This window comes from Silurus meridionalis, chromosome 20 (genome assembly GCF_014805685.1).
Source record: "Silurus meridionalis isolate SWU-2019-XX chromosome 20, ASM1480568v1, whole genome shotgun sequence".
Taxonomy (NCBI): Eukaryota; Metazoa; Chordata; class Actinopteri; order Siluriformes; family Siluridae; genus Silurus; species Silurus meridionalis.
The window spans coordinates 13755586-13783349 of record NC_060903.1 but is presented as its reverse complement, the minus strand read 5'-3'; the positions used below and the strand labels follow the sequence as shown (position 1 = coordinate 13783349).

The window sequence follows — 27764 nt, the reverse complement described above, 5'->3', positions numbered from 1 at the left end:
TTTAGTGTGTAGCATGTTCTGTTTGCATCCTTCTGGTAAATCCTTTGTTTATTTCAACAGTGTGTAAAAATAATGGAATAAAGTTGGTGCAAATATAAACTAGCAGATGAAATATGATCACTGTGATGAGTATGAGTTATGACCACAAGTTAAAGTTTTGTACTGAAGATTTACACAGACACTTTTTTTTCCCCACACATTACAACACAATACAAAAAATATAATACAACAATAAACAATGAAACTAAACAGTTCTACAAATAAAATTATATTTCACCTCTACATGAGGTCAAAATGCCTTTCTGTCCCAAAATATTGGTCTTTGTTGGATTTATGTGTGTAATATATGGTGTGTGTGTGTGTGTGTGTGTGTGTGTGTGTGTGTGTGTGTGCTTAAACCAGCACTATAACCCACCCTTTTCATTTGGGAGCGAGAAAGAAAGCAGGCTGCTGCTATAAATACTCTCTCTATGTTTGCTATACACGTCAACGCATCAAGGCCAAATTCAGAGTAAAGAGACATGCTCAAAGCTTTCCTTTTTTATATACTGGACAAAGAACAGAGACATGCACATTGAACATAGGTGACGGGCCGTGCACAGGCCCTGATATGCTTGTACAAAAACAAAAATATTTAACAATGGAGAAATGGATGGATGGATGGATGGATGGATGGAAAGATTGAGGGGAGGATGGTTGGTTTGGGGTGAATTAGGCCCTCTTTATGGGGTTGCATAAATTACTTGCCTAGTCCTTATTGTGGATTGTACATAATGAAGGATAATTGGATTTTCTTTTGGTGTGAAAATATTTTAATCCAGATGACATGAAGCCTGCAATCGACCTCAGGAGACAAACATGGGTCTTAAAAAACCTTTGCATTAACACTTTCTCTGAGTTTTAGATGTTTTCAGATGTTTTTTATAAATGGAAGGTAAAGCGCTCACAAAGCTCTACAGAGCTTCATCTGCATGCTCTCTTTTCTTGGGTCGCCAATTTGCCCACACGAGTGCATTTTCAGCTCGGTGTAATGTAGTACACAGATTATTTGACATATGTACTACCAGTTTATTTCTTTTCCTTGCTAATGATGTTGAAATAGAGATATCCTGAAATAGCTTTTGCTTTACATGAAAAGATGACTATTAGAAATAGATTACGATTTACCGGTGGACTAATATACTGCAAAGAGAAATCAAGCTAGTGAGTAAAACTATATTGAATATGGTTATATTTCTATAATATGTTATTATAACACTATATCGAACCAACATCCACCAGTTCCTTATTTCTAGTTTGGAGTTTTCATATTTTTATTGGCAGATCATTTTGCTTCTTTCTGAAAAAGATCTCTATTTTGAGGTTTAAAAAAAAGAACGAATAGTTCTAGTTGTTGTTCATTATAGAAAATACCACGTAAATTTGATTTAAAATGTATATTCAACATATTTCCACTGGCTGAGAAGTCATTTTTGTAGTGTATAAATTAGGCATCATGCAACCCCTTGCACACATGCAATTCCCATGTGTCTCTTCATATAAAGATGTACTCTGAAATGCTTGCTAGTTACGTAGAATATTTTTGGGACTTGGCTTAAGAATATACAGAATTCAAATATATCGCTGGATAATTTACTTCCTGCAATGTAAAAAATAATAAAAAAACAGCACAATGAACCCTTCAATCAAGGAGTCAAGGTGAATACCCCCTTTATTTCTAGGGGGATTGTACATAGCTGTCTAGAATAATGACTGGAATTCCTTTGGGCCACAAAAAGGCTCATCGGTGGCCGTCTGTACAGTGCACCCCGAAGTCAAAAGTCCGTTCGTGGTCCATCATTGCTGTCCTCTAGAGATTCAGCGTTCATGAATTAGTGCAAACTTCTCAAACATATTTACTGGTAAGCACATTCATTTATATATATTTCCTCCAGAATTCTGGATGGACGGTCCTTCGGCGTTATGTGTCCCTTTTTTTCAACAGCACCATCAAAATAGAAAATCAGCACTGTATGTCTGCCATGTAAGTTTTTTACATGACATGATTCCAATGCAACTTGACCTAAGCAATAAATTAAGTGTTACAATATTGAAATGAATACTAAAAAAAATGAATGTTTTTTTTTTTTTGGTTGTTGTTGGACTGAAGAAAAATTCAAAAACGATTCAGAAGGTCCTCTTTGCTCTGTCATTACTTGGTCTTCTCATCTTTAGGTCCTCTTTGCTGCATTTCCATTCCGCTTCCTTTGAGACATTCTGTCCCCATCATTGTGTATGTCATTGTGTGTCTTTTTATGTGTTTGTGTGTAGATGAGAACTCGAGTTGAAAAAAACTTCAAAATCTTAACTGCACTTGCAGCTTTTCACAATCATGTTAGACAGCTGTTCCACCTGGACAGAAAAGACACATCGAATCGCAATTATTTTTTCGACCAGAATATGATTACTACAAGCCCATATTTAGAATAAACAGATTTTAGATATTTACCTTGTATTGTCTGCCGACATAATACATGATCGGAAGAGGATCCAGGACTTGAGGTACACAGCACGGTTGAGCCGATGCACCGGGGTTATGATGCTTGTAAAGGGCTAAAATCTGTAGAACAGAGGACAGTTTAGAGCCTTAGAAGTATAGTAGTCTAGCAAAATACTAGAATGCTAGCATTATGAATGAGTGGGAGAACCTGAAAAATCATCTGAAAAATTTTTTATTTGAATAATAATTTCCCAACCTTTTAGCATGGTTTATTTATATTATATTCAATACTGCCTACCCTTTTTCCTGCATTATGTCATTACCATTGTCACAAATGCCACAAAGCGTGGTGCTTGCCCGAGCGTAACGCACCTAGTTCATGTTTTGTTTTGTGTAGTTTTCACTTCATGTGACTTTTTCATTGACACTGTAGGTGAGACTCTAGTCCTGTCTCTGCCCACTGGTTTGTCACTGTTGTATTTTCTGATAGCACTTAACTATTCTAATACATCAATATAAGGCTCTTTATGACAGATGATTTTGCTGTTAACAAATGGCTTAAAGTTACATTACTTTAAAATTAAAATTGCTTTTAATCTTAATCTTAATAAATAAGCAAGGTTGGGGCTGAGTTCATTCTAGCCCAAGTTGTAGATTTACAGAATGTCAGTAGTAGTTATTACATTTTCATTTAGGCTGGCAAATTCAAAACATTACCATTTATGGCATTTGGCAGAACCCCTTAAACAGAAGATCTTGCAACTGAGCAGTTGAGTGTTAAGGGCCTTGATTAGGGGCCCAGCAGTAGCAGCTTGGAGGTGCAAGGATTTGAACTTATGACCTCCTGATCATAATTCCATCATAACCACTGAACTACTACTGTCATACCATATAATGGACCTGACTGACAAATACATGAACCTGATTAATAATAATCAAATTTAATCATGAGAAATAATAATCATTTTCCCACCACAAAATGTTGAACTAAAAGTAAAAGACAGAGGGCAGACAAAGTAGACAAATAATATCCTACTGTTCATCCAAATAACAACAACAAGCGAAACTGTAAGTTTACTTGATACTTGATTAGAAATCATGAATGCAGATTGAAAAAGTAGTATATGCTGCTCCATATTATTCTCATCATGTAATTATTAATAGATTGATCTATTGATAGGCGTTAGATTTAAGTTTCCTATGTAATATGATAACCATCATGCAGATTATACAAACTATATAGGCATTAAATACATACAGAGAAAAGGTGAAAGGAAAAAGGGGAGGAAGAGGAGGAGGGTCTGTCTTTCGGGAAGTTTGTGCTTTCCTCACTCACATGTGAAGCCCAACTGTCATACAAGAGACAATAAAAAATATAAACGCAAAAATAAATAATAATAATTAAGCACTGAATTCATGGAACATGTATTAACACAAACCAGCTTTAAGCACCGAACCTTGCAAATGCGATCTATCAGCGATTTCATGACGCATCACGTCAACCATATACACGCTTTCGAAATCTTTGGAATGATTCCCAGGATGTACGGGTTCGCACTATAGCATTACTCACTTACTGAACATGCCTTGAATCCCTCAACAAGCATTTCAACATATGCGAGGCTCTAATGCTTGCGTCTTTTCTCGTCTCAATCCAGGATTAAGAAATGTCAGGTTACATACCAGCTTTTGCTAAAGGTAATAATGAAGCCAGGATGCATTTCAGGTCTTGTTTAACAATTCGGCAATTTTCTTTTATAATAATGTAGCAATTAAGGAGAAATGTTCTTTTAAGCATGGAAAAGAATTGAGATATTGTACTTCAATTTGTACACGTGTTCAATACATTTTCTCTAGCTTAATTACTTATCTAAGAAAAAAATACATCCATTTCACTTTTAATATTTATATTTAGACCAGAGAGGCACAAACTAGTGCCTTGGTGATGAAGTTGGCCTGACATTTGATTTGGCCTGCCATGCTATATAAAAAAAAAGTATTTGGAAAAAAGTATTATTAAAAAAACTTCATTTAAGATTACTGAATTATTAGTCATTGAACTCAACTGAATAGTAAATTGGATTGTTTTTCATTGTATTATAAGTTTTCCTGAACAATACAAGTGCATTAGTTAAGCAGATTACAGAGTAATGCTTTCGATTTATTTATTAAATATTTTGAAATATTTTGAAATGATAACTGAGAAGAACCATATCAACTTCAAGTTTAATACAATGTTTGCAACATTTATTTTCAGCCCACAGCCCTCTGTCAAGTTTAGTTTTTGGCTCTTCATAGGAAAAATGGTTGGGCATCTCTGATTTAGACCTTTAGATTGGAAACCACAAAGGTCTCTTCTTATGTTCTCCACCTGATGACTGTACAGCATATCAGTCAACAAACACGTCTAGTTTGGCAAGTTAATGTGGGAAAGAGTACCAGGAATTGGACAAATTCAGCCTTCTTATGCTACACAGTGTTGTTAACAGACTTTACTGTGCAACTTGAGGATTATCACCTCCCCTGGCCCTACTGTGTTCAACTTCAGATCAGAAGGTAGTGAGCTAAAATCCCAGGACCACCAAAGTTCCCACTCCTGTGCAGTTGAAAAAGGTCCTTAATGCACAGCATTAACTTCTTTAGCATTTTGAGCTACAGGAGCTCGTCTGTTGGATCGGACCACACGGGTCAGCCTTTGCTTCCCAAGTGCATCATTAAGCCTCGGCCCCCCATGACCATGTCACCGGTTTACCATTGTTCCTTCCTTTGACCACTTTTGATAGATACTGGCTACTGCAGACCGGGAACATCCTACAAGAGCTGCAGTTGTGGAGGTGCTCTGACCCAGTTGTCTAACCATCACAATTTGGCCCTTGTCATACTTACTGAAATCCGTCTCCACTCACAGGTGCCATGATGATAAATAATCAGTGTCATTCACTTCACCAGTCATAATGTTATAATGTCATATTGTTATGCCTGGTCGGTGTATAGTATTTACAGTATACAAGTTAACAAGGTTTCTTTGCTAATGATAGGTTAGATTTGAATCGTTTCTAGTAGCTACATAAATTAACTATGCAACAAATCCGATTCTAGCTAATGAACAATATTTACATGCTATCTTTATCTCTGATTAATAATCATCAAGCTATGTGTTATTTGTCATACATATAATGAGCAAATTTAGAGAGATTACAGGCAAAATGGCATAGAATCATCAACCATTTTTAAAAAAAAAAAAGACTTTTTTGGATTAACTTTTTGGATTAATTTAGTTCAAGTAAACACTGGAACATGTTAAGGTTTGCTTCATTTGTAAGACTTGTGTCCATTTTTGATTGTATACTTACACTTTTATCATGTGCATGATCTTTATTCCTGAGTCTATTAAATGTAGCTTTCGGTATTTTTCGGTATAATTTTAAAAATTAAAACCCCATCTAAATATTTTTAGCGATATCAAAGTTTTTTTTTTTTTTCAAGGACAGTCCCACCATAATGTTCCACAGAAAACAAGTTCAGGAAATGACCAAGGCAGGAAGAAGTAATATGCTGGAATGTTGTTCTGGGAAATGCTTCATCAGGGAACACTGGCTCAAAACTATGCGGTTATTTCCCTGGCACAAAAGAGGACTGTTTGTAAATGCAATGCCTTTTTGTTTTTTTTTAAATAACACTTTAAGATGCGTAAATATTTTAAATCACGTTTACGAATACGTGCATTCAAGTTGTTACCTTTGAGAGGAAATAGAAAATAGGGAAATAAAGGGAATTTAAACAGGAAATATTTTCCTACCTGTGAGTATTTGTTTTCAGCATTCCAGATATAGGCACAGGAGCCCATGCAGTAGTTGGCAAAGTATCCCTTAGGCTTGTGAATCCACTTCCAGCCGAGATCCTTCCGGAAATCGATGTAGAGCTTCCGCATGCAGCATGTCTCTGTTTTTCTAGTGGACAAAGCAAAACAACACAATTTTTTAGGATGCAGTGAGGTTTATGTCACAGTTTTCTTTCGGTAACTGATAACGCAGGGGACTATACATAAGGGAAAGAGTTGGGTGAAAGAAACTCGAAAGACTGGATAGTATTACAGATAATAAGAGAGTAAAATTGACTAACTCATCGCAAGTAGGTTCCGCAACAGGAGATCGCTTTTTGCGTGACGAGAAGCTCTGGCCGTCAAAAGGAACAGCCCAGGCCAGAATATACGGCTTAGCCATTAAATTGGCAAGAATATTTTTGTCTCCTCTTTCTGTACTCAAACCTAAAAAAACAAAAATACACAGACATGTAATGTGTTGCACAATGTCTCTCTAATCTTATATGGTATATATTACAACCTCAATTCCAAAATAACAATATGCACAATGAAAATAAAAACAGAATGTAATAAAGTGCAAATCTTATAAACCCATATTATATTCACAATAAAACAAAAAACATATAACAAAAGTTTAAACTGAGAATATATATAAGTAATGGCTGCAAAAGGTCTCAAAAAGTTGGGACAGCACCATGTTTACCACTGTGTAGCATCGCTTCTTTCTTTCTGTATACATCTGGGAACTGCGGAGACCAGCTGCTGAAGTTTTGTAAAAGGAATGTTGTCCCATATGTGTCTAATACAGGATTCTAGCTGCTAAACAGTTCTGGGTGTCCTTTGTTGTATTTTTCGTTTCATGATGCGCCAAATATTTTTAAACAGTGAAAGGCCTAGACTGCAGGCAGGCCAGTTCAGCACCCCCTAATCTTCTACTACAAAGCTATGCTATTGTAATAGATGCAGTATGCAGTTAGCATTGTTAAAAAAAATATGCATTTATGTTTGAAAAAGCCCAAATTTTCTGGATGGAAGCATTTGTTGCTCTAAAACCTATTTATTCCATTCAGCATTGATGGAGCCTTTCCAAATGTGCAAGTTGCCAATTCCACAGACACTAATGCACTCCTATACCATTAAAGATTTGGCTTTTTGAACTGAGCGCTGATAACAGAAAGTGGTCCCTCTCCTCTTTAGTCCAAAGGGCGTTAATTCGTCTGACCACACACCGGTTTTCCACTTTGCACCAGAGAGGATGGCAGGCTTTCTGAATCATGTTCACGCATGCCTTTCTTCTTTGCATTATAGCGATTTCAACTGCATTTGTGGACCATATGGCAAACTGTATTCACAGACAATGAGGAGATGTTAATGAGCCCATGCAGTGATTTCTATTCCAGAATTGAGACTGTTTTAAATGCGGTTTTTTGAGACCTTTTCTAATATTGTTCCACAATTTGTAGAAAAAATCTTTCACAGATTGGTAAAGGTCTGCCCATCTTTATTTTATTTATTTATACCCAATCATCTTAATGACCTTTTGTCAATTAACCTAATTAGTTGCAACTATTTTGAGACATGCTGCATCAATCAAATTCAAAATTTCTTAATTTTCTTTCCCTTAAATGGTAAATTTTGTTTTCAAAATGATATTGTGAATAAAATATAGGTTTATGAGATTTGCAAATCATTGCATTTTGGTTTTATTTAAAATTCACACAGTGTCCCGATGTTTTTGAAATTGTGTCTGTAAAATAAAAGCTACATTCATATGATCTTAGGACAGATAAGGGTCCAATGGTTCCTAAATTTATTAAAATTAGCTTTTAAAAGTGGTAATAATAATAATATTAATAGGGTACAATGAGAAGAATAAATAAGGAAAAATGTATGAATTACTGCCATGCCTTTTAGGCACCTTACATTTAACAAGGGTACAACACAAATACAGCTGATAAATATCTGATTTAACTGATTAAAACTGCTATTACATATTACATTTTCATTTATCAGTGCATGCAGTATTCTCTGCCAGTCTCTGTATCTTTTGTTAATAATAAGGATATGGAAAGTTATTTTACTCTGGGGTGCTTTAATATGATGTCACACGGAAATTAATAGTCATAAGGATTCTTTAATGCCTATCCTTTGCCTTGCCATATTTGAAGACAGATATTAAATTTTTATCCTTTGACTGTGAATCTCACAGCAAAACATTACACTGTTAGTTTAAAAGTATGTGGACACCCTATTAATTACAGAGCTCCTTTGTTTCATCCAAACTCACTGCTATCAGGAAAAACAGAAATTAAATTAAACTATGCAAAGGCACTTTAGACAACTGTACAACTCTAACTATGGTTCAACAGTTTGTGGAAGGCGCTTTTCTGTTCCAGGTTGACTTTACACAAAAAGGTCCATAAGGTCATGGTTTTGACATATTAATGCCTATGGTTTTAGATTAGGAGGTCCAACATGCACATATATGTGTTGCCAATTTCCACCCTCCAGGTAGTTCTTTACAATAATGCAACAGCTACTAGCATAACCTAGTTTTGGACTTGAGTCCAGTCCTCTATTGACTTACTGGCATTTGTACTTGGACTTGTATGGGGAATTGGTCTCACTAATTATAGTCTTGGTTTTGAGCAAAAGTTTTTGCTGAATCATTTCACCTACACAAAGACTGACAAGAAGTAATTCCCTTTTCTAGAAACCCTGGCTTAATTATTTATGCAATGCTCAAAAGATGGTAGTAGCTCTTTTCTGTTGAGACTTGTTAAAGGATCCATCCACACATGCAACCAGAAACCATGTGGTGTACAAACATTTGGCTTGCAAAAGAAATGATCAAACCTGATAAGGAAAATTTTAAGCTCTCCACAGGCATCCTACATCCACAGTACACCCTCATCTCAAATGTTTGTTCAGGTTCTGTCAAAGAGAAAGTTATTATGGTTAAAAAAAAAATCTCAGTACGCAAGATTTTAATAAAGCAGTTATTAAAAACAAGCTTTTAGTTTTTCACTAAAACTATCCAATAGAAGTTTTTAAAGTGTCTCCCTAGTACACAAATCCTATTGTCTAATACCCTGATTAGCATGATGTCAATTTATCCACTATATAAATGTCACAATTGCAGTGTGGATTACTGTGAATAAACTTTTTGGACATGACTAGTTGTTGGCTGTCTGCATGTATTGTTCGGAGACTAAGCCGATTTGCACACAAACTGTTAACATTGCTTATTTTAATAATGCATATTAAATAATCCATGCTTAATCAAATGAGAGACGCGAAATAACTTACCAGAAGACTGGAGCCACTCCTTGAGCGTAGCTGTTACATCAAAGGATATCCATTTGTTTAGAAACTCATTAGAGACGTCATAGAAGCCCAGGTATTGTGCACTGGTGCCCGTGCCCTTGTAAATCTCCAGTCTCTGTGGTATGCCGTTTTGGTTTGCAATACTTATTACACGCAGCCTAAGTTTGGCTTGTGACAGCAGCCTGTAGTCCTTGATGCTCTGCTTCATTTCATTCATGTTAAAGAACAGCACCTGTGTCTCTGTCACATTATTGCTCCCTGGAAAAAAGACAAATTGCACTGATTGACTAGATACTACTGGTTTCAACCATATGCCATTATATGTGTTTTAACATTTTCCACTAAGTTAGTTATCAGCATTTGTTTAGCATTATTCAACAATCTGAACTGCAATTGTTATTCAAAATAACTAAATAACACATGATGTCTAGTACTACAGTGGTCCCCCAGAACTCGCGGGTTCTTACGTTTCTAAGACCCGAGTCTTAAAATCCGCAAATTTTGGACGCAGCCCCTATGGTACCTTAGTGAATTAATCTAGACATTATGTCACTTTAATACAATAATGTGTTTAATTTTTTTTATAAAATTTGTTAGTGAAAACAAATTTTTTCCTAACGTTCCTAAACATTCGGTCCCACTGCAGATTCCCGCAAATTTTAAGATAATCCGCAACTTGCTGTTAGTTAGGTTCCAAATGAGAACCCGTGAATTGTCCGAGCCGTAAGTTCCTAACTGCATTATCTGGGGATGATTGTATAGTATCTGGAATATGCCGGATGTACAAAATACAGATGTACAAAAAAATGCCAAATGCCATATGTATAAGCTCATATATAAATGAGATGTTATGTCAGTCTAATTGCACACAATACACATATCACATTACTTGTTCTGTGATATAAGCTCTACTTATGGCAGCATATGATATATGCTCTCTTATGACAGTCTTGTGATATGGGGTCAAGCATTTGTCAGTAATCTAGGGTCAAGATCTTAGTCTAAACATGTTACTTGAGCCTGTGTTATAATGCTAATTTATTATGGCACTTGACATCTGCCATTATGTACAGCACGAGTTAATTATCAGTCTTATGACTTCTTCCTCTTCTGTCAGCTGCTCTTCCGTTGGCTGCTCACAACAGATCATTCACCTCCATATCACCCTATCCTCTATATCTGCCTCTTTAAAACCAACCACCTGCATGTCTTCCCTCACCACATCCATAAACCTCCTCCTTGGACTCCCTGATTTCATCCTGTGTGGCACCTTCGTCCTCAGAATTCTCCTACCGATATACCCTCTGTTCCTCCTCTGAACATGACCAAACCATCTTAACTGCTCCTCTTGCACCTCTTGCTCCAAAACGTCCTACCTGCACGGTTCCTCTAATGAACTAATTTTTAAGATTGTCATTCTTATTTCACATGGTAAACAATGTATCAAGATCCTTTGTTACCTGGTCTCATTATAAACTACCACACCAATTCATGGCAGCATATGATGTTAAACATTATGTATATATGGCACGTTTATGTCAGGGTCAGTTTACGTGTTCAGAATACACTCTTCATGTTAGCAGATTCTTGTGAGTTACCCTGGAGGCTACCTTCTATGCTGTCAAAGAGAATCAGCTAAAATCGTTTCAGTCAGCAAGTATGGACTTACATTCTGCTGTAAATAATTAGGAATGTGTGTCTGACTCACTTTCCAGCAACCACAACGAGCTACTAGAAAAGGGTGGAGGTGGAAAGAGTGGACATCCTGCTGCACGGTGCACTCAATGAAAAGCACCTGTAGCACTGACTCTGATAGTAGGCTGTAGCACGCTTCATAGTCGACACTAGCCACCTGCTGAGCTGAGTGTGCAATTTGCCCTATTACTGTTATGAAGCAGCATTGCAGCTGTCGCAATTAATAGTGCACATATTGACCTTGTAATTTACCACAGCAAGGCACTATTAGGTTTGTGCATGGGGCACCATGTGCTGTATATATCAGCTGTTTCTTTTATTTTAAGAACTTTAGATAGATAAAGGATAATAATAATAAATTATAATAGTGAGGCAAGCACCACTAAAAAGTCTGGTAAGGGGACAAGCACAGAATGGAGGGAAGAAAGGAAAAAAGGATGAAAGAAAGAACGATAGAAAGGTTTGCATTTCACAAGGGTGACAATGTAAATTATAAGACAGATAGTGAAGAACATGAGAGCAAGACAACATACAATGCAAACACATAACGTTTTTTTTTTTTCATGTTGAAAAGCACTCAAAGAACTCTTCAGCATTAACAAACCCCAAACATGCATATCTGTTCCAGCCTGTCTTTCTCAGAAATTGCCCACCCAAAAGCTTAATAACACACACACACACACACACACACACACACACACACACACACACACACACACACACACACACACACAGCAGTGAGGCAGTACCGTAGAGCCGTTCACACAAGTACACTGGTGTTCCAATAAGTCTTGCGCATACGTCCTGTATATTGACGTGCTGCAATACCAAAGAAGTGAATCGCTAAGTAGTCACACTATTTGATGAAGTCATATAATTTTTGTCATTTGAGATCAGTTGTGCAATCAGGATGTCGCAATACTGGACCTCCTGTCAGGAAAACGACCATGATTTTCACAACTTAAATTTTTTAACCCGGCCATTGTTTTTCCTTCTGTGATTTAGGTTTAATTTATTTAACACAGTTTTTTCGGTATTATAATAGTGAGCCATTTCCACAGAATGCTGCTGTTCGCCACTAGGTGATAAAAATGGACCTTTGAGATATTCAAATTTTTTTTGGCTCTGGTCATGTTCAAAAATAGTTCAGAAAAAGAAAAAAATTCAAACAATTAAAAAACTGCTGAAGGCACCAAATAAATGTCAGTTAAATGTCAGTTAGCAGGAAATCTACGCTGAAATGTTGCTTCAGCAAAACCAGACACGAAATCGCGGTTACCAACTAATAAGTGGCGGAAGTTTTGGTTGCTTCATATATTTGTACATTAATAAATTGCAGTGCTTGTTCTTTTACATAATTATCATGGATTGCTCAACAAATACTCTGTTTTATCCTTGATAAACGATCAACCGCATTCCAAACGGCTTTTAATTCATAAACTACAAAAATTTATTAATGAATTCATAGAATCACACACTTGTTCACACCTTGGGGCCAATTTAGAGTCTGCAGTTCACCCCATAGCTTGTTTATTGGCAAGAAACATAACTTGGCCCTATTTAAACGCAGGGAGAACAGGCGAAACTCCACACATGCTTCCCTTGTTCACTTCTTACAGCTTGATACATTTGCAAACCCAAACTAATTGAAATGCATGAGATACGAGTTGTTACATGAGCTAGTGAGTTGGGAAAATAAAAAATAAAAAAACCCCGAAACACACATCAAACGCATACTTGCCTCAGCTCTGCTTTCAGCTGTTTTGTAACACAAGTGACCTGCATTTAAGAACACCTGTTGACACGCCCCTCGAAACGACCATCCTAAAAATGTCTGTTGTGGGCGGCGCATCTTTTTCGATGCGCCCTGCATAAAATTCATTAGTATTGAATCATGACCACGTGACCACAGCTCATGTAATCACGTTTGCAAATGCAGTACAAATGCAGCTCCAATGCCGCTATTAAATGTTCTACATTCGATTTTAGGGCTAAACGTTTTTATTAGCTCTCACCTCTATGTGTTTGCTTCTGTGCAAGAAAGTGCATCAATTGTGTGCCATTAATATATCAATATAAATAAAGCGTTAATCTTTGTACATTGACAAATTGAGAGGGTGAGAAGAATCGCTTCAGCAGGGTATTTGTTCATGGCCTCAGTGTTAGCCTATGGGAGTTTCTGTGACATTTGATCATCCATTACAGGAAAACACAAGTCTAATTTGTTAAATAGAATAACTTCATGAGTCAGAAGCCTAAAGGACATGTGCTGAGTTTGGTTAATGTGGCTTGAAACGTTTAGGAGATATAAAAGTAGAGATCACTGGGAATTAGGTGGATTTTGAGCTTTCGTAACGGGAAAGCTGTAACTCTGATCAAAAATTTGTGGTGGGAAAAAGTATACCATTCCCTTATACGTACGTAACTAGTCCGTAAAAGTTCTCCCTTTACATTTCCACTTAAATAAAAGCAGAAAAAACACTTGCTTCTAAATGCAATTGAATTAACCCTTTCCTAGAACCCTTTCCCAGTACAAACTCCTGCTAGAACTGCATGGTTACTATTGTGACAGTTTATGATTTGACTATACAGATGCTTTAAAAATTTACTAAAGTACGGTAAAGGCATATTTTTTTCTGTCCAGTACCGTAGAATAGTCAAAGCACTCTAAATCAGAGCAGGCTTAACATGGGGAGTTTGGTGCAAGCAGCTTGAAAGCTATAGGAGGAGTAGCGTTTAGTAGTTCAGGGTCTCAAAATATGAATAAATAATAATAAAAATATTAAGAAGAAGACGAAAAAGCAAATGAAGAAGAAAAACTATAATGTAAGTATAATGCATCTATATCATTTATTAATAAAAAAATAATATGAGGAATCATTCTCAACTAAAAATGAAAAATTATGAGCCTCATAGAAAGGTTTACTAAAATTCCCTCAAGTGTTTTCTTCCAAATTAGGAGTTATCTTGTCACTCCACAGCCAGACAAATACCTAAACACTGAACACAGCATCCATGGTGGGGATTTCCCTGAACAAAATAACAAAATCTTATGTCAGAGTGTCACGAGCAGCAGTGTGCGGGGGTGATTACTGCACGCACTCACACACGGGGGGTTTATTTCATTAACCGTCCAGCCACATACAACGAGCTCATCCTTCATAATACGGTAATTACATAACAGTCATCCACCGTGCATAAAGATTGCCTCGACACGCACAATTCTCGCTACTGGAATCCTCGGTAATTGTTGGAAATTATTTAGTGTCTACGCTTTCAGGTGAGTCACTGATGGTGCGAGACGTGAGGCCGGCAGCTGACAAAATCCCCACTGAATTTATAAACAGTATAAGGCATACATACAAAATATTTAGAATCTCGTCTGCAATTAATATCCGTACTCGTGTTTCCAAACCAGTCCTCAGGCTTTGGCGGGTCACATTTTTGCTCCCTTTTTGCTCACTCCCACTAAATGCCTGGTTCAGGTGTGTTCAGTGTTGAGGAAAAATGTGGACCATGTGGTATGAGGTGCTCTGAGCGCTGGATTGGGAAACACTGATCCATACTATTCGTCACTTCTTTTTTTTTCACATTGAGAAAAAGCTGTATGTATTTGCAGAAGTGGAAAATTCAGAGAAGACAGAGATCCTTTGTTGGTGGGAAGGTTGGTGGAGGGAGTTTGTGTACGTCTATGTGTGTGTGTAGGCACACGTTCAGGTAAGCTCAGGACAGCTGTCCTAACAGGCACAATGGTAGGCCTATCATTACCGACGGGCGCAGCCACGTTCCAGCAAGCTTAAATACCAGCCTCCACAGCACACTGCTCCTATCCATCCATTCATCCATCCATCTGCCTCTCTCTCTTTCCTGTGAACTCAGTTGCCCCTTGGTGGCTTTTAAACCTGTGCTGTACTCAGCAAAATTGCTTGGTGCTAATGACATGATATAAAAAAAACAGACAGGAGAAGTGTAGGACGTCACAACGGCTTCACTCCAAATAGTATTGGATCCTTGCTTGATGTTAAGGGTTGATTATATGACCTTCCACCTTGTTTGTGAGCAGTGGTATTCACTAAACACTTGTCCAGGTCTAGTTTATATAACATTTAATAATTAATGTCAAGAATTAGAGGCAAATAAAGGCTACATCCATAGTCCATTATCCGGCCATTTCTGGAATGGTATTCAAGGCATATGTGGCAATCTCCCCTTCATCATTCCAAAATCTGGCTTCTATTTTTACACAAAAAGGCATTCAATACTAAGACCATTGGCATGTGTGCAGGCTAAAGCAAGTGTACTACAACCGCTTAAAGGAACAGCCTGAGGAAAATCAAATGAGTAAAACATGTTTGCTTGGTTTAAGCACGGATTTTTCTGCTAACGTTCTCCAAGATGGGCACCCCATAACATTCTGAGATTGAGGTTTTGTTTATGTTTTTATGACTTAATGTAGGCTCTAATATAAGATCATTTATTGTGAGACAGATATTATCTGGTTTCAAGTTTTAGATCACTACAAATGGTCATAGGCAGCTTGTATAAATGGGCTACCAGATTAAGGGTTTTTGTTTTGAGAGAGATTATATTGTCAATTATTTTTGCATCTATCTATCTATCTATCTATCTATCTATCTATCTATCTATCTATCTATCTATCTATCTATCTATCTATCTATCTATCTATCTATCTATCTATCTATCTATCTATCTATCTATTTACATATACTGTGTGTATATATAGCAAAACATATCAGTGAGGGGCATGTTGAGTGATTATACAGATTGGAATGCCCTCTAGATTTTATTCCCTTTTTTCGCCAGTGTTCCTCATCCCACTTTGCTGACACACTGATAACTTGTCATCAGCAGTACTTGAGATGGTGCTTGCGAAATACCATGGGTAACGAAAGTGAACAAAGTGGATTATTTACTCTAACCCCCACCCCCCATTTCCCCAACCAAAAGAAATGCCTATGGTCATGAAAATGACAAGTATATAGACTAAGTGCATGTTACATTGTCCAATCCAGGTACAAATTACATGAAAAGACAGAAGACAAAACTGAAACATGGTGGTTTTTACTTTGAATGAATGGGTTACAACTTTCTGTTTACCTTGTTTGGTGTTAGAGGAAGCGAGTAGGGCATTATTAAATTTGAACCTCTTTTGAAGAAAAAAAAAAGGTTTAAAACACAAAAACACGTGTAGGCTACCTAATATCACAACCAAACATCACTGCAATTGGGATAATTGAAACTAATTGTTACTTTTGTGAGTTCCTTTAGTGTTTCATGTACATATGCAGCACCAAGCTACTGTTAATGTCTGTTAATTGGTGTCAAGCCAGATCCCAATCAATGAAATGTTTCCAAAATAAAATCTGCCAACTAACAACAGAATAGAAGTGATTTCAACAGTTTTCTGTTTCTATCTAATAGTTTCTATCTGCTGTTAGTGAGGATAATGCTAAGGCATTATTTGAATGTTTGAATGTATGTCAGTCGACACACAAGACATTGCGAAAGCAGAGTGCAGATGGAGAGAATAATGGAGTAGATATACATCTTCAACATTACGCACATCTTTAACATCTTTGGCAACATTATTTGTCTTTTGTGCCTTCTAAGGACATTAGCCAATATATCAACTCTGCAAGAAGACATTTTTTTGCATTTAATGAGCAAAATGGTGAAAATACACTTGGGAGTGAAAGCGGCTATTAAGGGAGCACGTTTTTTCCTCTCGTGAATACCAGGGAAGTGCTGGAACGCTTCTGGCTAAAACAATTCTGCTAAACTTAGCCTTGGCAGTCAGAGATCCTCATGTGTGGGTATATGCATTAATAAATTCCTGGGCAGTTTAGTTTAGTGAGCGCCAGAGAGCACACACTTATTTGGTAATAGCTGTGAGGTTTGTCTGGCTTTTATTCAATGAAGAAGGACTTGAGCCTTTCATGTCACACACACAACAAAAAATTTTAAAGAACGCCCTAAAACATGGACACACACAGATCCACAGATCAGCCTAAAGCACTTTTACATTTATATAATTCTACAGAGAAAGTACAACTCGTGTTGCTGGATGACACTTTGTCTCTGTGAGTGCTTGTCAGCAGGAAATTCATTGCTCCCCTTGAGACTGTTTAATTCTGACTCACACAGCATGCACCACCAGTCTTCCTTCCTCGCAAACAGCTCTGCCACAAACAGAGAGTGAGAGAGAGAGAGAGAGAGAGAGAGAGAGAGAGAGAGAGAGAGAGAGAAAGAGAGAGAAAGAAATCCCAAGGTGGTCAGAGATCAAATTACAGGAAGCCCCCACTCTCTCAGGGGACCAAAGTAAAAAAAAAAAACAAAAAACAAAAGATAAGATGCAAAAAAAAGGGACAGAGGAAACCTTGGATGTCCACTGCATCTTCTCCAAACAATTTTTTTTTTTAAAGTTTTTCTTCTGTTTCGACGATTCGGGCCTTAACTAAGCTCCCTGTCTCGCATGCCTTTGTTCACCGTTGTACATCTGTGATCAAGGGCTTCATGTTAATGTCACCTTTGTTTGAAGTGGTTAAAGTGGAATTGAGGAGTGGTGATAAAAAGAAGGCGGGTGGCGAGCTTCAAAAACCGACTATTTACCCATCAACAGATGGACCTAAATTGTTAACAGCAGGTTCATGAGTTAGAAGAGAAACCTGCAGTGCCCAGGGGAAAAAAAATGAAAAAGAAAAAAATCTAAGGCAGGCTGTCAGAGCTATTAAACAAACAGATGCCCAAAGTAGGCAAACGTTTCGGTGTTTTTTTTCTAGACATTCGCCGGTGCTAAGAGCCTGTTGAGCCTGTTTGAACATAGCCTGATTAGCAATCTGACACAAGGGAGCAAAAACACAAACAATACAACAATGTCATCGATACTCGTAGAAAAAAAAAAGAAAAGAAATTTGTGCTACCTATGATCTGAAGTTCTAAACTTACACATCTGCCTGCAGAACAAGAAGAAGAAGAACAGGAAAAAGAAGAAGACGAACAGGAAGAAGAACAAGCTAAATAAAAGATGATTAAATCAATCAAGCTATTTAAGAGGGACCTATTACATTTGTGTATTTTGCGTAGTATAAATTGTGTCTTTATATTTATGGTATTTTAACTAATCTGTTGTTAGAAAAAGTTCCCATGAGCTCAAATCAAGCTTTTTTATGCATCTGATTAAATCTTAAATCAGATTAAAGCTGCTATCTAAATTACAAGTATCCTTTATAAACACCAGTTTTTTTTCCCAATAATCAGATTAATCGTGTCGTTTACAGATGAAACCTGATATACTTCATGATTGCACACTACACTGGCATATGTACACATGCCTCACATGATAGATGAGAACGCAAATGCAAACATTCAGTGAGTGGTGAGAAAAGGCCTGATTGGTTTTCAGGACGTCTATGGTAATTCAAAGACGAAAGATTCTTACATATTCTTACATCTCTGAAACACATCAGACCTCGATAAAGGTGAGAAACAACAGCAGACACCATCCATAGGGTTTTGCTCTTGCCAACCAAGAACCGGAATCTGTCCCTACAGTGGGCACACTGTACATTTAAGCATGTGGTGGAAAAGACCAGGCAATATGTTATAGATTTTTAGACATTTGTGTAAACATTAAGTGAAACTGTAATTGTCTTATTATGTATTTTGAACGACATGGCATTTCTGAGTCACTCGTGCTAAGTTTTCCGTTCTGGCATTTTGTACTTCATTTTTGCCTTTATCACAAAATGATTTGTGCCTGTAACATATGCCATGTATAATGACGACGTCTTTTGAATTTGTGAGAATGCTTGAAATACAGTAGGTTAGATTTACACTACACTACACAGTATGTGCCTAAATGCAATAAGTATTTAATCTGGCATCATTGGCATCACGGAGGTGGTAAATGAGGTGGTTTCATGTATTTGTTTTGTGCTACTGCAGTGCATCACCAATACTTTAAACAAATCTTTTTTGCTGACATCAATAGCATTTAATACTGAATGAGAAATACAATTTGGTAAAATATTGATGTCTATCGAAGTCTTCAGTCTAAATGCCCTCTTCATTTGAAGCCCCTTCTATGAGTAATAATGTATTACTGACTTAGTATCAATGTAGTGGCTGATTAAGAACTGAGCTCCACTTTCACAGCATTGGGTTATAGGAATTTAAATGTAAATTTTCTTCACCCCTGATTATTGGTTTAACTAGGAGTAAAAATTTGTATTAGGATTAGCATTAGCGATCAACAGAGGTGGGTGCAGAATTTTTTAATCCCCATTCTTGTCCACTGCCAAAGGAATTCTGATTAGCGCTCTTCCTGAATCTGCTCTTGACCAACCTTTTCTGTTTCCACATATAGCGTATGGCCGAAAATGAATAAATTAACACGGAGAACATACCGCCAGCTTAGCTGGTTCTAGTCACCAGCAGCCAAACAGTTGTATCAGTGCCGGACTACTCTGTCCATTTTGCAGGTTTTATGCATATTTAGACCCTAGTGACTATGACTTTTAATGAGTAGGTTAAAAAATACAGAAAAAGAACTATGGTGTCCTCCAAATGTCTATCTTAGGACCATTTTAACTATTTTAATGGCCACCTCAAAGAACAGCAACACTGTCTCAAAATGGAAGGCTACCAGATTATTAATTAAACCTGTATTATTTATTTTATAGTAGATTTGTATCTAGTTAAAAACTCTAGATACTGGTAACTAATATAACTTGACTAAAATGAAAACATACAATATGCTTACCTAATGGATGACTTAATAACCTGTATATGAACCTTGACTATTGAAATCTGTTGCAGTCTATCTATTTACACATTAAAACCACCAGTGTCTTACAATGTTTAAATCTTTGAATCTTTTTATACTGGGGTATCGTGCTTTTACTTCTGAAACAAGGTAGCCCATTTACTTTCAATCCAAATGATCATTCACGAATCAACCAATGGACAAGCAATTATAGAAGAGCTTGCTGCTGAAATGAACACATTTTGCCAGCCAAGCACTTCCCCTTTCTCTAATGAAGCTTACATGAGTTTCTATTAAGACGTAATGTAGAATGTGCAAATGTGGGTTGTACATTCAGTTCCAGAAAAGCATGCAGGTATTTGATTGCGAATACTAATTTCTATCAGACATTGTACTTTACTAGGTAGTTTACTCAATTTAGGTGTTTTTTTTTTACTTTTACTTAAGTATGTCTTAAATACTGTAATAGTACTAGAACCCAGCTATTACCTGGTTTAGTTTGTTCCCTTTTTTTTACCCCTCTCACCTATAATTGTAGTGTGTAGTCCACCTATCAATAATAACAAATTGTATAGGAAATGTGAGGGTCATCTGCAAAATAGATGGGAGCACAGGGAGGCATGGAGGACGGCTCGGGCAGCTACTTTTACTTATGTAAGCGTTTCCCAATTGTGAGATGTTCATAAAGACCCTCTTACCCTTTACTAGTTACTTCCTTCAATGCTCAATTCTTGTGCACTCCACCTGACAACTTCCTCATATTGTGCTCGTGAAGTACTTCTTGTGTGAACATATGGATAAACGCTTCCTACCACTAGCTACAAATAAGCACTAATAGTATGCGGAAAATCACAATTCAAAATTCAGGTACTTACAGTTAGCCATTTCGAATTTGTGCATCTCTTTGCCAAAGTACTCCTCTTCCTCCTGAAGCTGTGATTCAGGACCTAGCTCGCTCTCTTGGCCAGTGTTGGCCTCTACCGTGCTGTTGTAAAGCGAGATGATCGGTTCTGGGATGTTTTCTTCTTGGTCATCCTCTTCAGGCTCGGGCTCCTTGGCCATGCGCAGCTTACTGAGGATTTGTCCCCGAATGGCCTCAATTCGCTTCCTTTTCGCCACCTCTAGGTCCAAAGTCTTGCAGGTGGACATGGCTTCAGCTATAGATGCCAAGCAAGCAACAACTAGCACCAAACAAAGCTGCCTCATTGTGATGGTGATCTGGTGCTGAAATGTACCCAGCTCAGTTTAAAAAGCAACAGGTGAGGCTGACGTCAGGTGTGATGGGGCTGGAACGTTCAGGTGCCGATTGGTAAGGTGATGCTGGGATGTTTCCTGATGTTGTTGATGATGACAATGATGCTGGTCATGGAAAGCACCTGTAATATTGGAGTAAATTAATGCTGGGGTGTATTAGTGGAGGGGGAATCCCAGTTTACACAGAGAGTCTGTTTGTCTCCTGAACCCAGACAGTACACATTCAAATGTGTAGAGTTTGTGTGTGACCAGCCCTGGTGCTTCAGGTCCTGCCAAAAAAAGAGTCGATTTGTCTCGCTGTCTCTCCCACACACAATTAGTCAGAGGGTGGACGCAAGACAGTGCTCCCCAGGGTCTGAGCACATGTGATGTCAGGGCCACACTTGAACTCAAATAAACACTGAATATATATACATTTGCTCAAAACACAAGCTTGAATTGGTAGCTTTCTGTGATTCTTTTCTTTAGTGCCTCCCTGCTGGCAAACACACACAGGAGCACTTGTTCACGACCACAAGTCTGGCTGAAATCCCCTTCTTTCTCTCCCTGTCCTGGAGACCTCTTGCTTCTCAGGAGAACGGCTGCTGCATAGAAACAATGACAAATCTGTGTGCAAGTTTGTGCTTCTTCGTAGCCGGTTGTGTTTTTTTTTCTTTTTCCTTTCTTCACAGGTTCATAGGTTGTTGTCAGAAAAGTCTCTTAAAATATCCCTCTTTTTTCCCTATAGTGAAACTCTTGATCTAATGACCAGCAATTCCTAGACAGATTCTCCGACTGGCTCTGCTACAGCCTGTGGGCAAATCGGATAGCAATAACACAAAAAATGTAAGAGAAGACAAACAAAATGCTGAGTGGACAAACATAGTAATCCTGACACTTCAATGTTAAGCATGTGAAACCTGTGAGTAAGATTATTGTGCAAGGCTCAACAGAAAGAGATATACTTCAGAGTCGTAAATGCATGATTCAGAACATGTGGTTAATATCTTGTCATTCACTGCAACATCAAAATATTAACAAAAAAATGAAACAAAAAAAAAACCCCACAAACAAAAAGAAGAGCTCCTGAATGCTTCTCTCCAGCAACCCACGTTGTTTCACACACATCCGAACATTTACATACACACCACACACACATCTGAGCAGTCAAGAAATCGAAAGGTAAAGAAATCCTTTTTGGAAAATACCTTAGAGTTTCTCTGCTCAGTGATGTAACGGTGAAACAAATGCTCTTTGGAGAACGAGGGTGTTAAGGTCAATAAAACTGGAAACGAAAGCAAATGAAGCAGCCCACAACGCCATGTATTGGATGAAGAGTCAGTAGCAACAGCACTTAGTTGAAGTTATGAGTCGAGCGTTTTCACTGCCGGCAGTGTGTAAGTCCTGGGATCGGGTTGCACTCCCACTCCCTCTCCCTCTTTTCCTCCTTTTCTTCTCCTCCTTCTTTGCCCGTCCACTTTTATGCTTCGAGCCCTGATGAGGACACCTTCTTCACACCTCCTTTTCTGCGCTATCTCTCGCTCTCTCACACTCATACACTCACACATTCACTCTCTGAACCTCCGTAATCTCAGGGTTCACTCTTGTTTCTGATCCCGGCAGACTAAATAGTTATTTTATGACAAAATGATTAGTGAACGTTGTCCTTGTGTCTCTCTGAACTCACTTCTATCCCTCTCGCTCTTATATCTTCTCTCTTCCTTTTTTCTTGTTCCTGTTACTTCAGCTATACAGCACTGAGATCTCCACGCCCAGGAAATGAGCATAACGGACTCTGCTAAACATCTGCTTTGAACGCAGTCCACAGCAACAAGTGATGGGACTGAAAGATCGAACATAAGCAGAAGTCTCGATGACTATCTCACACACACATTAGAAGGACAAGACAGACAGGTAAACAGGATCTGTGCGACGCTTATGTCGGCCAACCTAACCGCACTTGAAACTGCCAGAGTGACACGTCGAAAGTGTGTTGATGTTAAACACGGTTTTGCCACAAAGACCTGTCCTGTGTAACTGTGAAAAACTCCAGGCCCTGCAACCTTTACTTATGTTTCCTTTAACAACAAGGTACAGCCTGGGAAAACACTCTACAAGGACATATAATAAAAGAATAAATGAACAATACATTGTTTCTTGAAGTGTTTCTTGTCTCTAGTTTTTTTAAAAGATAAAATCACCCGTCTACATTTAAAACATAATCACTTTTATGCAAAAACAGCATAACCTCCGAAAGGAAAAGAATGACCACTTTACAATATGAATCGAGCCCTCAAGACATTGAATCACAAGCCTAATGTATGACTGATCACTATTCACTATTCAACACTAGTAGGAAAACACTGTTTTTTTCCCCTGTTGTATACATTTTATTTTTATTAAAGTGTTTTTATTAGGTCATATATACATTTAAACTCTTTGCCTGCTTAAGAATTTGAAGATTTTGAAGATTTTTGATAGGAAAATCTTCAAAAAAAATTTTTTGTCTTTTTTTTTATCTTTTCCAGAACACATTTGATGGGTTTTCCCAGTGTCCCTCACATATGCAAAACTGTACCAGTCAACTGATTGTGACAGGATAGTTTCGCTTTCCTCTCCCTATACACTGAGTTATGACTGACTATGTATTTTGTGTATATGTTAACATTCCAAAAATCATTTTACTGTCCTATATGATGGAGTGCATGGAAATCAAGACAGCATCAACTAAAACGTCGATCAGGGAGACTGTCAGTTATTGATGTGCATTATATTATACAGTTTGAAGTATAATTTTTGTGATGTGTGAATCAATTATCAAAGTATGTTTCCAACATGCAGGCATAGGAATCCAATATAAAAAATGGCGAAAAAGTTTTTCACCCTTAATGATGTAAACTTACAGGATATAAAAATGAAAAATGTAAAACATGGTGGTGGTAGCATAATGCGTCAGAGCTGTCTTTCTTTAGCCTGAAATGCAGCATTTTATTAAGTGGATATGATAAAAAAACAAAAAGCTACATCTACCAGTTGATTTTAGTGCAAAACCTTCAGGAAGTTCACCTCTCAGAATGACAACGACCCAACGCATCCAACCGAATGAACACAGGAAATTGTTTCAAAAACATCAGACATCATATATATATATATATATATATATATATATATATATATATATATATATATATATATATATATATATATATGCAATCAGGTAGTTTGTTTGGTGAGTTGTTTGTTGTTGGTTTTCCACCTTTTATCTTTGAAAGTGTTTCTGATTGCTTTCCACTGTGTAATTTTTTACTTACCTTGTTTAGACAAATAAAAGAGTCCCTATAAAACATTACTTACCATGGCGTTGTATGAATTGTTGGATACTTGGCGCCCCCTAGTGTTTAATTTCTATACCGCATGTTTCCTACAGAGTATAAAGAAATACTTTATACAGCATTTCATAGAATCTTTTATATAATTATCCAAATGACTCATTATGTAATCAATACAAAGTGTGGATCATGTTTTTAAATGAATGTTCTGACCAAACATTACATTGAGGATACAATTCTGATCTCTGTGACATGACTATTTCTGCTAGAAGGACGAAGATTTTGGATATTAACAAATGCCATATTTAGTTTATACTCACTATTAACTGTATGTGTTTTTAAATGTCAGAACCACAAAGTCAAAGCTGCGTTGCTTGTAATGAATAAAATATCAAAAATCCAAAAAACTAGTGCACATCTGTTACATTTACATTTATGGCATTTAGCAGATGCCCTTATCGAGAGCGAAGTACAAAAGTGGTTTAAAGACTTTAGCAATCAACATTGATTCACTAGATGGGAGATGTAGCATAACATCAACCTTAAACTCTGTTGGAAGGAATTATAGCACACTTTTTTAAATACAAAAATCAAACAGGGAAAATAAATGTTTTTCCAGGAAGAACCCATCGATTGAAGATAGACAGTGACTCAGCTGTTCGGACGTCTAGGGGAAGTTCATTCCACCACCTGGGAACAGAAAAGAGTCTTGATGTAGTGTATACATATATAACCTATATTATATACCTATATTATTAGAAATAGTAAGATCAGGACTTTCTTAAATGCATCCTTTTCATGAGAATTATGATGTATTTTGTAAATCTGCCTCTGGCTATAGTCAAATCAATAGCCCAGGTAAATTACAGCAAAAAAAGCAAGTCAGAAAGGCTATGTGTGTGTGTGTGTGTGTGTGTGTGTGTGTGTGTGTGTGTGTGTGTGTGTGTGTGTGTGTGTGTGTTTATGGGGTGGTTCGGTGGGAGGGAGGGTATTTTCACACAGGTGGAAAAAAGCGTTTAGGTATAAAGCTCATGGAATAAACAAATACAATAATCATTAACATGAACATGCAAACTTGTGTGATACCTTTAGAGTGTCCATTTGTTTACCTTAGGGTAACTGTGATTTAATTTAGATTATTATTATTAAATTGGGTTGAGGATTCTAGATTGTGTAAGCAAGATAGAAAAAAAAAACAGTCCAATATACTGTACATTTATAGCTAAGAGATTTTGGATACTTTGGATACATGTACCATGCTGACAATGTGGGCATTTCCTCATTTGGATTTTTGTTGTGTTTTCCAGTAGTTTTAGGAACATAGTCATGAGGTTCAGGTTTATTTTGAACATACTTACTTTGAGTTTAAATCTGAATACAGAAAATCTATGGATATTTGGAGCATTAAAATACACAGACACAAGCATTGTATTGCACTGGTATTTTATTCAGTCTCTAGGACAGGGGTCACCAACATGGTGCCCGCAAGGACCACATGAGTAGCCTGCGGGCCTTTTCTAAAAATAGCTATTTCCTACTTTGGTAAATCATTGTTGATCATTAATTATTAATAATAACATATAATAAAAGGTAAATTGAGCAAACGTGTTATTTCAGATGAAAACTGTGTGTATCAAACTGGTAGCCCTTTACATTAATCGGTACCCAAGAAGTAGCTCTCAGTTTTAAAAAGGTTGGTGACCCCTGCTCTAGGACCATGGTACAACACAATATATGCAAAAGAATGCAAAAGACAGCAAAACAATATTGGGTGGATTATATGGCAGAGTCAAGAAGAGATAAACAGAATAGCAATGCAGTCATCGAATCATGAAATCATATGACTCCAAACCAGTGCAGTCAGTGGTTTGTAAAGTATGGACTGTGCACTATAAAGCTTGGACAGAGACAAAATGATGATTGGATAGCATGATATTAGAGCTCTTTTAAGTATGTTCCATGTTTGCTGTGAAATGGGACTTTCGGGACTGTTAGGTCAGCATGGTGTGGGCTTCACTCCAATGCACCATTTGTGTCTGCTGGTGGGTCCATGATCACACCAACAGAACCATGTGAAAGTGTTCAAGGAGTACTTTGGCAAAAAATGCAATTTGCACTCACTTTCTACTTACATCAGACGTTTACTTTTTGAGTTTCGTGTTGAAAGCGATTCGGTTTTCCCCATGGTGATAGATGACAAATGGATTCATGTGTGTGTAACATCATATTTGGTCAAAAACATTTTGTAAACTGGTGTGGTTGTTGTGAGGAGAGTTTATGTTGAATTTGTTCTCATTAGTAGAAGGCAAATCAGTTCCTCCTGTTGTTTGAGTGGATACTCAAAAATAAATGTGCATAATGCTTATTGGAAAACATTTTTTATTTTATTTTAAAGGTTGCCAATAATTGACCAGATGACCACTGTTTATTATTCTGGATTCATATATTTAAAGAGGCCAGGTGCAGATAAAGGTGCAGAAGGTGCAGAACAACTTAGGCGTGATGAATAACTGCATGTACAGGGCAGTTAAAGCGATATCATCTGCTTTTCATTGCCTTTTTTGGATGCCATCCATAAGATTTGGCACTCCGCTTTGAAGGCTTCACAAAACAATTAGAATTCTCCTACATTTCGCACGCACATCTGGGCTTCAAATCGCCTCCACAAACACTTTTTCTTTTTCTAAACAAGTTTACATGCAGAAAGAGACTTCTATGGATGACAGAATCAAATCTTTTTTAGATAACAGGACGTATTTGTGTAATAGACAGGCATCCATGTCCAGTCAAGTCCAGTCAAGTCAGCCTGTGTTTGTACAGCACATTTAAAACAACTGAAGATGACACAAAGTGCTTTACAAATCAATCAATACAAATACACAATAACAGAGTTGTGTTAAATTTATTAAATGCAAAAATGATGATGCATCAAGAGCTTACATTTGTGTCATTTGATAGATGCCCTCATTCAGAGAGATTTACAGTTATCTCATTTATACAACCAGGCAGTTTAGACTTAAGGTCTAACAGGAGCAGATATGGTGCAGAGACTTACAACATTTTAATCCAAAGACCAGTGTCTGCCAATAATCA

At 37.2% G+C, this 27764-nt stretch overlaps 2 protein-coding genes across 2 annotated transcripts in view; one reads left to right on the top strand and one right to left on the bottom strand.

Annotated features, from left to right (window-relative positions):
• tgfb1a (transforming growth factor, beta 1a) lies at positions 1-23075 on the bottom strand. The gene is made up of 8 exons (XM_046876053.1): positions 22551-23075; positions 20985-22153; positions 9612-9887; positions 9159-9236; positions 6602-6746; positions 6279-6429; positions 2489-2599; positions 1-2391 (listed from the first exon to the last, which is right to left on the bottom strand). Exons 2-8 carry the CDS (start codon positions 21313-21315, stop codon positions 2344-2346), a joined length of 1140 nt encoding a protein of 379 aa, XP_046732009.1. The 5' UTR covers positions 21316-22153; positions 22551-23075; the 3' UTR covers positions 1-2343.
• Positions 18709-27764, top strand: part of LOC124402797 (cyclin-dependent kinase-like 1) — a 21195-nt gene continuing 12139 nt past the window's right edge. Inside the window, exon 1 of the mRNA XM_046876047.1 lies at positions 18709-18823. The gene's annotated coding sequence lies outside the window, so the exon portion shown is untranslated. The remainder of the gene's footprint in view (positions 18824-27764) is intronic.

Coding starts and splice junctions, on each gene's coding strand:
- tgfb1a (XM_046876053.1), bottom strand. CDS start 21,315: ATGAGGCAGCTTTGTTTGGTGCTAGTTGTTGCTTGCTTGGCATCTATA. Junction 9,237..9,611: donor GGAGTGGCTCCAGTCTTCTG/GTAAGTTATTTC, acceptor TCTCTTTGACAG/AACCTGAACAAACATTTGAG. Junction 2,392..2,488: donor ATGTCGGCAGACAATACAAG/GTAAATATCTAA, acceptor TTTTCTGTCCAG/GTGGAACAGCTGTCTAACAT.